This window comes from Gigantopelta aegis, chromosome 6 (assembly GCF_016097555.1).
Source record: "Gigantopelta aegis isolate Gae_Host chromosome 6, Gae_host_genome, whole genome shotgun sequence".
NCBI classification, from domain to species: domain Eukaryota; kingdom Metazoa; phylum Mollusca; class Gastropoda; order Neomphalida; family Peltospiridae; genus Gigantopelta; species Gigantopelta aegis.
The window spans coordinates 78,730,368-78,742,447 of NC_054704.1; the positions used below are offsets into that span (position 1 = coordinate 78,730,368).

Here is a 12,080-nt window from a genome sequence, read left to right on the forward strand (position 1 = left end):
TTTTGCAGCTGGCATTTTAAAAATAAAGGTAAATTGCCAAAAGTTATATAATAAATAGAAAATTTCATGTTTTTTGTCAAATGTGATTTATATCTCATCAACTGAAGTTTGCAATCATATCACACTTGTGAGATATGATTGCAAACTTCACTCGATGAGATATAAATATTTGACAAAAAACATGAAATATCCTCTATCAATCACACCCCTCTTTTTTTTTCTAGGTGAGGTCTGTTGGATCCTATGGCCCATTGTACCTTACACAAACTCTCTACATCTCACTTCTACATAAAGAGTAACCAAACCCACCTATGTGAGTCTGGATTGGAAAAGACATTGGTCAGAGTGTCGGTGGCTATCTCAAACAGCTGTGGGTTGTGCAGTGACTGGAACACACTCAGAATAATCTGCTCTCCCTCGTTAACAGGTACGCCAAACTCCACCCAGCTGGAGAAACACTTGAGGGCAACTTCATAAACTTCAGTAGGAGAGTGCGAATTTAACAGGCTCTGAATTAATGGTAGCACTGGGGAAAAAGAAGAAAGAAAACAGATTTTAAAAAACCCAACATGTCTTCTGTGGAATTCATATGCTAATTTGGTGTCCAAAATATTAAGAAGAAAAAAAAAATTGTAATTCACGATGTAACAATATTTGATTAATCTAGTTTTATTTAAATCGATTAATTTAAAAACTATTAAAATCCTTAAGGAGTGAATAACAAGTTGGACATAAACTTACCCTGGTCCCGGCCTTTGTTTAGTTCTGCCCTGAGCACTGTTCTTCTATGATGACCTAGATTAGCACTGAAAAACTGGACACAAACAATATGGACATCAAACATAGTTTTTTTTGCAAAGTATGACTGGTTACCAAACTTTGTACTGTACTTCATTAAGAAAAATTATTCTTCTAGTTTAACTGAACATCTTTTAAAGAAAAAATTATCCTGGTAAAAAAAAACCCACATTAATATGTAAATTAACTTCAAGTTGATATTTACAAAATATTTTGTATTTATATTAGTAAACTGAAAATTATTTGGGAAGATTCAGCCTCATATAAAATTAATAAAATGCAGGTATAAAATAATTTAATTCGTAAAAATACTATAAAAACTAGAAGAAAATTTAGTTTGAACTTACTTCTTCTGGAATCACAGTCAGAATTTCTAACAACATTTTACATCTCTGAATATTCTGAAAAATAAATAAATTGAAAAATAAGAAGGAAACAAACCCCACAAATAGTTCTTTATTTATTGCAAATATAAGGACAAAAAAGTATAAAAATAAAAAGCCTTAGACAATCACATTAAAAAACCACATAAAACCATTTACCTTTTCAGATTACAAACATAATTATTATAATTAATTTATTGTCTTTATTTTTTCTATAACAAAACAGAACAGGTTATTATTACATGTTTGTTTGTGCTTCATATTTTGTTTTTAATACTGTGTATAAAGAAGATACGTCTTCAACAGTCTCTCATCCAACATGGGAAAAACTATAACTTCAATGATACAGTCATGTTTTGAAATACACAATAACACTTACAGTAACATTATGGAATTCCTGTCTTTGGAAAGTTGTGATTAGGTTTTCAATTGGATCAGGCCAAACCTCTGGAGCTGTCTGATTTATAAACGAACCAAGCTGAAGCGAAAAAATAAAATAAATAATACACTAAAGTAAGATAATACTATGTTTTACTACATCAACAACATAATATTTATATTCTGCTATTTCTAATACCAATTTAGACACAACCAGCAAGCACCCCTGATTTTTGTAGAATATTTGAAGCAGTAGAGTACTAGTATTCCTAATATATCCTGAATTCCTAATGTTCAAGAGTAATAATAAAAATCGTAATATTTTATCCACAGTTATCTGAAGCCTTATGTTGTTAAAAAGTTATGTTATGAGTCTCACAGAGAGTCTAATTATGAGACTAATTTCTCAAATGGCTTCCCAATTTCTAAACATTTTTCTTCCAGATTAAAATCTGAAAAGCAATCCCAATCAACAAAATGAATTTCGAGCCAATTGTCCGTCCCATCATTCTATAAAACAAAATTGTAAATAATTTCAGTTTGGTTTAACGTAAGAAGAAAAGTAAAAGTGTTTTGGAAATAACCCAAAAATATTATTTCTGTGTGCAATTTAAAAATCAATCAGCTTAGAAATAAATCAACTTGTAGTAAATTTTATAGTATGAAAAAAAGGCGTTCCCAGTGGGATGGACTATAGCTAAGGTAATACTAAACTACTCACAGAAACACACTGTAGTATGAAAAAAAGGCGTTCCCAGTGGGATGGACTATAGCTAAGGTAATACTAAACTACTCACAGAAACAAAGAGCCGTGTGAGCACCAACTTGGGACCATTAACAAACTGAAGAATCTTCTCCATGAGGCGACTCTTGAGACTCTCATACTGGTCAGGTGGAACCTCGTGCCTGTAGTTTTAAACAACACTCTAACATCAACTCAACTCATAAAATCTAAACTCATAAGTCAACCGAAACACAGTTTAATATCAAAACTTGTGGCTATTTCTTGTTCATAACATTTGCTTGATGTGCAATAGTCACACAAATGTTTTGTATTTTTTAAATTTATTTAAAGTTTTTTTTTAATTCACAAAAATCCAAATCCAAATACCCATCCAATTCCATAGTCACATAACTGATGGACACAATTTTGTTTTTATTCCTGTTTCAACTAGTACTCTATAATTGATAAAAGACAACATCTGAGTCACAGCTGCATTTCTATAAACCAACAAAACTAGGTATACTGGTGAAAAATAAATAATGATATTTAATACAATGATAGTAGGTTTAAGTACTGATCAGGCAGCAGTGATGACTGGAATACATAATAGATCGGGGGCAAAACTTAAATGGGTATCTCCTGATCTGGTGTACAGATCCACTGCATTGCCCTGCGCCTAAACCTAACAAGTTCTCAAGCTGCTAAAGCTGTTCCCGCATTTGATAGATTAAATAGGATAATCAACAGCATATTTTGGTTTTATAAGTCTTCTTCCATTAAGCATCACAAATTGAGGGCTTTTCAAGATGTCTTAGTTTAATGTATGCTTCAGGTCAAGGACCCTTCTACTGTGAGGCAGTCATCTCTTGAGGTGGTCGTGAGAATGTGTTTCAACTGTTTTCCAGCCATTGTGTAATCTCTGAGATATGAGGCCACAGAGAATAAGAATGCAACTGTCACAAGAATTCTTTGAGAAACAGACACTGCATTCTTTCTATCCATTTCTGACATATGTACTCATGGTCTTGAAAAAGTCTAGCAGTAATAGGATTTAAGCTAAGAAAACAATAAAGGGACATACCCTAGTTATTAAACACTACAGCATATTTTTCACTATTAGAGCCGTTCACTGAAATCAAACATTACTTATATTTTATTCTTTAGATCATCCATTTCCGTAGAACCGAAATGTTTCTTGTCATCATGGTGTTTCTAATACCAAAAATTGCATTTTTCATATTTTTAAAAACGCATGTAAATCTGAGAAGTAGCGGTTTACTGATTCGATTTCTAGTCTATTTTTAAGGACATTTCCTGTTATAACGTCACAGACTCTTCTTTCACTGTAGCTTTATCCAACAGGTTTGTAAATTAACTAAAACTTAGTGCCCATTTTTTTTACGGGTTATATTGTGAATGTTGTAATAGAATAATTGAAGAAACTTGTTTCATTATAGGTGTTGTTTCTACGTATTATTATTAGACTTGACTTGATGACTTGTGTGAACAGCAATCACCAGCAAGGTTAATTTAATTTGTCTAAAAGTGGTCAATTTAACATTTTGAGCTGTACCTCTTACACAAAGATAAAAGGCGGGGGCAGGTCGGTATTAAAATAAATGAACCCAATACAAATCAACTGTGATCAAACTTGTTTCAAAATGACATTATTACTGAAATAACATGCTACACTCAACCAACAGATCAAAGATGTGATGTTTGACCTATATTGGCTTTAGGACTTTGTCTATATATCTGACTCAAATTCTGAAAACAATGAAACGACAAGTATAATTGTAAACAATTCAATTTATTAAACTGTTGGCCACTTTACTGTAAATACTTGAAGTAACGTATGCTTATAAAACGGTGCATGTTATATGTGAATTGGTCCTGTAAAATGTCTAGAAAACCCTTGAGTGATATGGGTTATACAAGGATGCATTTTATACTATGCAAAATATGGTAATACAACAAATCACTTGCCAGAATCTGGAGATCTTCACATGCAATGTACTGGCTCCAAAAAACTGGATTTCTGTTCCCTAGAATTAAAAACATTCATGTTGGAAGTATGTTGGTATTATATTTAAATGTAGAAAACGTGGTGATTTTTCTTTTAAGAATACTTCACCTGGAGCAAAGAAAAAAGACGTCTAAACCAAATCAGCAAAGGAAAAAGAAGGAAGTTAAAGTCATGTGACCAAAACAGAAAGGAGGACTCACTGGAGGAATTTTAGGCCATCCCATTGGCTGATGGGACATTCGAACCAGACTACTATCCTTAGGGAAATATGCATTTGTTTTGAGACCAGGTGAAGTAGAAAAGAAATAACCATGTATGTGTAAAGTAAAAAATACTTTAGAATTAAAAAACAGAATCAAATAATTTAACAATTCCACACAATGAAATGTCTTGCCTAACACACAAACATATTTGGTGTCACTCATGGTTGCATCCATACATGTTCATATAAATGTATGTTTTTAAAAAAACAGAAAACATTTAATTAAATTTTTTATTTAATATATTAATAATTTTGATTTTTTTAACATGCATTCATAAATAAATTTTCATTGATCAAGGACGTATTTCTGAGAAATTGATATAAACATGAAAACTTAAAATTGAGCTAAGACTAAAGTTATCAGGGCTAGCTCTGGGCGACCAGAAAATTTCGCCAAATTGTCTATTAAACTTTAAACATTACTGAAACAGTTATTTACTAACAAAATATCAATTATTACATAAAAGTATTTTGCCAAATTAAAATATAATTCGCCAATGGTTTTTAAAATTCACAATTGGTGAATTTAGCAAGTGCCAGAGCTAGCACTGGTTATTTTAATTTAAAATCAAAAACAAATTTAAGATGTACTGAGATGAACATACACATTTGCAACTATAAACCAAATTTCATTATCTAGGAGTTATAGTATTTAATACCTATACCTCACAACACATTATGTATATCATTCATGCAAATTATGTCAAATACATGTTTGTAAAGTCACATGATCAAGGTTTGTTTGTTTTACTATTTATAATAAATAGTCTTTAACATCTAATCTCAGGTAACACAATTTTTATTACACCAATAATACTGTGAAATCCTTCATTTTTATGGGCTTAAATTATTGTGGATTTGCTAAAATATGAAGTTCATTGGGTACTTAAATTTGTAGATCAAAAAGGTAGTATAAATTTTAATTATATATATATATATATATATATATATATATATATATATATATATATATATATACAGTCATCTCCACTTATTTGCACATCGGTGTATAGCATAATTCGGTTAATCGACTATTTTCACCCAACACGGAACCATTTGCCCTTATAACACTACAAAACATCCGGTTATTTGCACAGACTACAGGCTATATATCAGTTATTTGCACATATAAATAACGATTTTTTTTTTTTGTGTGTGCTAAATTAATGTCACAAATGACTGAGAATGTCTATCAAACTTTGGCAAAAAAACTCAAATAAATCACTGATTAATCTGTTTTGTTTGAGCTCACTGTGTGGTAAGCCGACTGTAATCGCTGTTTACAGAGTCGACGTGTGACATGCAAATGAGATGGTGTGCACGTTACTACTGGTGAATCACAATACCCGAATACAAAATTTAAGAAAGACATAATTAAGTTGAATAAACCTAAGACCTAATGTTTTGTTTGCAATATATTGCTGTTAATCAGAGGCCATCTCAATAACAGGTAACTCTCCGACTATTATTTTTAGAAGTACCGCCTGTGCGCTTGTACGCATGCGCACTCAACTATTGAGGCCCTATTCGATTGACGTGTTCAGGGCAATCATTGTTCTGTATCAATTATTACGTTATGTTGAGAAGCCTTGTTAATAATTAAAAGATTACAGATCAATCGTCCTAGGCGGTTATGTTGTTAATAAATGTGACCGAGAAAGGGTTGTTGTTCACTTATTCATTAGATGCAGTGCACGCTATATCTGTTAAACGCAAAAGAAACGATTTATCACTTGCTTCCCAGAAAATGTAGCGGGAAAAAAAAAGACTGGTGGGAGAGGTCGTCAAAAAAAAAAAAACATAACAAAGACCGTTATTTATGGATCATCCCTAAGTTTCTGCTATATTGTTAGACACCAATCAGTCGGACCGCACCATGAAGGTCAGTCAATTGTGTTAGACCGGTCATGCATGCAATGCAGACTGCTGGAACTGATAACGACTCACTAGCCGAGCTTAACTTTAATTGCTTAACAACAGCAAAGTCATTATTTGGGGATCACAAATAATACCAAAGCTTGCCATATCTTTTGGGATGGAAAGAACACCATACCAGCAAATTCATACAAGTTCACGTAATTCTATTCGGTCAATCGCTAATTCCGGAAACTGACGTCATTTTGTAAAACGTGCACCGATGAAACGTGAACTTTTTGATGGTTCTGTTGTTTCAAGTTTATCTCATTAACTACATGGCTAATACACTTTGTTTACACTAGTGGATGGTCAGTGTTTTTTTTTTTAATGCACAAAGTTTGTGTTTTTAGAAAACGACGCCAGTTTGTGTCTTTAGAAAACGACGCCAGTTTGTGTCTTTAGAAAACGACGCCCAGTGACGGACGTTGTTGGTTTTTAAACAAATGATTTCTGGTCTGGCAGATTAAAACAAAAACATCATGCTAATTATATATATATATATTTTTTTTTTTACATTTATATATATCCAACTGCATGTGACATGTGTTAACTGTAATAGTTCCGGTAGGAAGTACCGCATTGTGCTAGACTATCTCCCATGCCACTTTGTAGTTGGATGGCTGTTACAAAGTGAAAGTCAGTACTCTATCGGTTAATCGACTAACCCGGTTAATTGCACAAAATCGAGCAGCACCGAGGGTATGCAAATAAGCGGGTTTGACTATATATATATATATATATACACACGCATATATTTTTGTTATGTTCTTAAATTTGTTGACTGCACTTCTCCACAAATTACACAAAAATTTCACCACCATGAATGAAAATGATTTTACAGTACTGCATAATAACGGTCATTTTCAGAGTACAACATGTACTAATGACTTTTATCATGTGATCAAGCTGTATTATGAGAACTAATAAATTATAATGGTTTAAGCTGCATGCATGTAGACTAAGCAGTAAACAATTATGCAAAGAATACTATAAATTGCATCCAACAAGTTGTTATAGGTCACACAGTGAGTACGTTCCTTTAGATATGAAAGAAATCCAAATGAGGATACCTTGTCTGGCTGTACGAGATCCCAGCAGAAAGTCCATGCTTGAGGAGAGATCTGTGCTCGCGTTAACCACTGGTGAACCTCTGGATGAAGATTGCCATTACAGTAGAACTGTAACACAGCCTGTAACATAACATGTTAAGATTAGATTAAAACACTGGCAAATAAAAACAATCACAGCTTATAGGGTATCGTATTGAAGACCAATTCAGTACATATTCCCCCTTGGTGAGGCATACAAATTTAAATAACATCCATCCTCCATTTTGTTAACATTATTTTTCCATAATACTTGCCTTGCCCCCTACCTGTTTTGGCAAGGTAATACAGGGTATCCAGGGCTTCTAGATTATGGTTGCTCTACTTCCATGGCTAGTGATATTTAATGTTGGGCTAGTAAATAACTACTACTGCCATACCTGACGGCTAGTGGAAAAAAAGAAGAAGAGTCAAATGTTGCAGTTAACTCTATTTTGTAAATATGAAAATCCTTCCCCCCACCCAACCATAATGTTAGTGCTTTTAAGCTCTATCTCCCTCTTTAGGTGACATATCTCATTATTACTATTATTTAGTAAAATTGTATTAACTTTTTAAGTAAAGTAGGGCTAGTGAATTTTTAATTGTGGCTAGTAAATTGTTTTAATCACTGATCTCATGGCTAGTGGATTTTATAAAAATTCTAGAAGCCCTGGTATCATATTGGACAGGTAATCCAAAGAAGTAGATTTTCCAGCTACCCACCTGAGTAATAACACCCAAGGTACAAATTGTACCAGTAATAGGTAGCTATGCATTTAAGGTGATCTTAGGCCTAAGATCGCTTCGTGGAATGGGGCCCAGGATTGTACAAGTGATTTACAGTAATGAAATTCAAGGTACAGAATTTTACCAGTCATCTTGAGTAATGAAATCCAAGGTACAGGATTGTACAGGTTATCCACCCAAATTGAGTTGCCAGATGTAAGACCACTACACCAGCTTCTCTCACAAACACTTAACCTTTGCTGAGAACAAACAGTTTTAGCTAGCTAAGGTTTGTGCCCAAGGATGTGTGCTTGATTCTTAATAAATTGGATATACAAATAAAAATAAAGTTAAAATAAAACTGTTTTCTGAACACATCTATCAGTGAATAAAATGTATATTAATGGTTATTTAAACATAAAATTTGTGTCCATGTTATAAAAAATTGTACTCAACCTGTTCAACGTTTGCAGCTGAGTAGTCCATATTATCTTCTTTCTAACCATCTGTGATATCACAAAGTAAAGGAATTTCTTGCATTTAAAATGCAGAATAAACAAATCTGAAAAATGTGTAAAACATCATTAATTACATTTTCTAAAGCTGTATATTATATAAAGCCACAAACTCATTAAGACCAATTAATACGTAACTCCCTTTAAAGGAATGCTAAAGCAAGGCTTTTGGACTGGTGTGCATATTCAACGATACATAATGCACATTATTGCTTAATATCAGTAAGTATAATCATAAAGTTATTTAATAAAATAGTTAAATGTGACGGCTATTATATATAACGGGCGCAGCCATTTTGTACTACCCCAGTGAATACGCCCTCTGGCGAGCTGGTGGTTACATAATACCTAATATGTCACGTCAGGAATTAGTCTTCGAACTGAAGAAACAAAACATACCTGATTTTTGCAGATGCATTGCAATGTTCTGTAATAATATCTATCCCAGTAACACACAAACGTGTATATGTAGTTTATTTTTCAATACAAAATAAACCACCATTGCCAAAGTATTGAAATAACTGTATTATATTTTGTATATAAATTAACCCACATACTGAAATAATGGTTGGAGTGTTTTCTTGCTTAATTGGTATTTTCTTTCCGTGGCCTGTACCTGTGGTTCTTGATTGGCAGGTGTATATTTAGACGGTCCCTAGACACTGCGTCTAGACACACTAAAAAGACGTGCCTCTTTTATTAAGATCACAGGGTATTGTGTGATAACCTCAAATCGTAATGGACTTTACCAGCTTTATTACTGTAAGTAATTCTGTAAAACACTTGATTAAGTAGACTTTCCCATCTAAAATCACAAAACTTACCAATTACATAGTCCCAGAGAAAAGAAAATTATCACTTGGGTATTGTGAGTGGTCATTTTTGCTCGAACGTATCCTACCAATAGGCCTAATAATATGCATTTTTTCTTTGGTTTTTTAAAAGAAAAAAATACTACAACTCCATTTTGTTATATTGATGCAAATGGAAATATATTTAGTTAAATAGTTTATTATACTATCAAGTCATTTATGTTGTTTTACAAGTCAGGTTGATGAAAGCGAAGTGCCTTGTCGTAAATTAGAGCATTTGTTTATACTGTGCATAACAGAGAAGTTGGACCTGAGTTGACGTCACTTCACCCCAAGCTATACCACCGGACATCACAAAAACTAAACAAAATGGCTGCCCCAGTTGGCAGGAATAATCACATTTTTTTATTAATTCTAAAATTACTCATTTTTCATTTGTTAAAGTGTCAGTATGTGTTGATGGTCCGGGTAAGCATCTTTGCAACACATAAGGCTCTTGTTGGAGTTTAATCTACCTTTAACACTCATTAGACATTATACCTCAATTGCCTAGTTACAAATACAATGTAGGACTATCCAACTGATAGCCAGCCTTGAACGAAAACAAAATCTGAGAGAGTAATTTAAAGGCACCTGATTATCTTCTCCACAATGATTATCAATCTAGATACAAAGCATCAGGTAGACCAGTGAAATTAACACAACCAAAACTGACTGCTGTATGCTTGTTTTTTAAAGTTAATTTTTTAAAAATAGAATACTTCGTGAACCCGACTGTTCGATACCATTTTTTTTACCATTTGTTCGAAAACATATCCAACTTACTTTTGTTTGATACTTCAAGCATGCCCCCAAACCCCTTTAGCTCAGTGTACATCAAACTATTTTGCCAACCCTCTGAACAAAAATCCTGTGGGAAACACTGGATAGATATGTTATAAAACAAGTCATAAGATAAATGGGATCAATGGACGCTTATACAGCAAGCACTGGTCAAGTAACATACCGGTAATGATATATGTGGAAACAGGAAATGTCATTTACCTTTAGGCTTAATGTTAAATATACATTTGATTTCATGAAACTATGGAGTTATTAAATTTGTGTGGCAATAATGAATTAAAGTCCGAACCAAATTGTTAACAACTACGATAAATTATTCTCCTACCAGGGTTTCCACAAGACGGTAAAACGAGTATGGCGCCATACCCAAATTATTTTGCAGATTTTTTTTTAAAGTTAACCTTTTGACAAAATTAATTACTTTCATCATTACTGTATGATTTTCTTAACCCTAACCCTAAACTCAACCCATTTTCTTTCTGTAGGAGGCCCCCATACACCCTGTTGACTGTGGTTGCATTCAATTTTATAGCGCCATACCCAAAAAATTCTTTCTTGTAAAAACACTGCCTACCTTTAATTAGCTTTAGATTTTTCCACTTTCTGTCCAAATATAAATCAAGAAAAAAATATTACAGTGATACAGATTCCACATACGAGACTATAACAATGTCACTGCTATCGACTTCGCCGAGATATAGGCCAAAATACATGCAGTTTTTCACTGTCTGCCATTTTGCTTTTTTGGGGAATACTCTTCCAGAGTGGTGGAAGCCTCCTATGTATGTGACGTAATTAATCTGACATCATGAGTGTGTTATACCTTAGCGCATGTCATGAGGTTGTTAGATTACATTATATCGATCCACCCCTTTTGAATAGTATTCCATAACAAGCATAATAGCAGACGGCAGAAACTGCATGTATTTGGCCCTATGCGATCTCAGCAAAGTCGATATTGGTCACATCGTTAGTCTTTGCGTGCGGAATCTGTGAATGTAATGGAGTTTTTCACGATTTGTATGTGGACAAAATTTGGGTGAAATATAACGGTAATTAAAGGTAGGAGAGTAATTTATCGTTACTTTAGGCAACATAAACATCATGTTGGTATTCCTGAATGAAAACTACAGTAACTCTAATATTTATAACTTTTTTTTAATATGCACATTTTTTAATGGAAAAATAGAAGGAACTCTTTCCCAAAATAAAAACAAAATGCTGACACCCTCAGACACAAAACACACAGAGTGACAGACCCAATATATTTTTAAAGGCCTTGTCATTAACATATAGCAGTCTATTACTGGATTACAGGTCCTACAGTAGTCATTATTTCCTAAAACTTACAAAGTCCAACAGTGTACTATTTCACTATTATGTGTCTGAGTGAAATTGTTTAACATAAGTTGTTTTAATTTGAACACAAAATCACAGTAATGACAAATTTTTAAGTTAGGAGAACCCTGTTGAATAACCTATATCTGCTTGTGTTACGCTTATAGTACCAGTTCTATTTCGAGGTTGGTTGCATATGACCGGGTTATTATGTAAGATAAAAGTAATCGATAACTTAATAACTATATCAATAACTTTAAACAATATATA

The 12,080-nt window shown here is 33.1% G+C and overlaps 1 protein-coding gene across 2 annotated transcripts in view; it reads right to left on the reverse strand.

The window, feature by feature from the left end:
* The window catches only part of LOC121375739 (importin-13-like), a 31,703-nt gene extending 19,759 nt beyond the window's left edge, over positions 1–11,944 (reverse strand). The window contains exons 1-9 of one of the 2 annotated variants that reach the window (XM_041503347.1): positions 11,823–11,944; positions 8,759–8,864; positions 7,559–7,678; positions 4,270–4,328; positions 2,357–2,465; positions 1,561–1,659; positions 1,146–1,199; positions 742–814; positions 310–526 (exon numbers count right to left, since the gene is read on the reverse strand). In XM_041503347.1, coding sequence (XP_041359281.1) covers positions 310–526; positions 742–814; positions 1,146–1,199; positions 1,561–1,659; positions 2,357–2,465; positions 4,270–4,328; positions 7,559–7,678; positions 8,759–8,788 — 761 coding nt within the window. In that variant the 5' untranslated portion in view covers positions 8,789–8,864; positions 11,823–11,944. The remainder of the gene's footprint in view (positions 1–309; positions 527–741; positions 815–1,145; positions 1,200–1,560; positions 1,660–2,356; positions 2,466–4,269; positions 4,329–7,558; positions 7,679–8,758; positions 8,865–11,822) is intronic. The other variant, XM_041503348.1, reaches the window with a different exon arrangement.
* Positions 11,945–12,080: the final 136 nt, after the last annotated feature.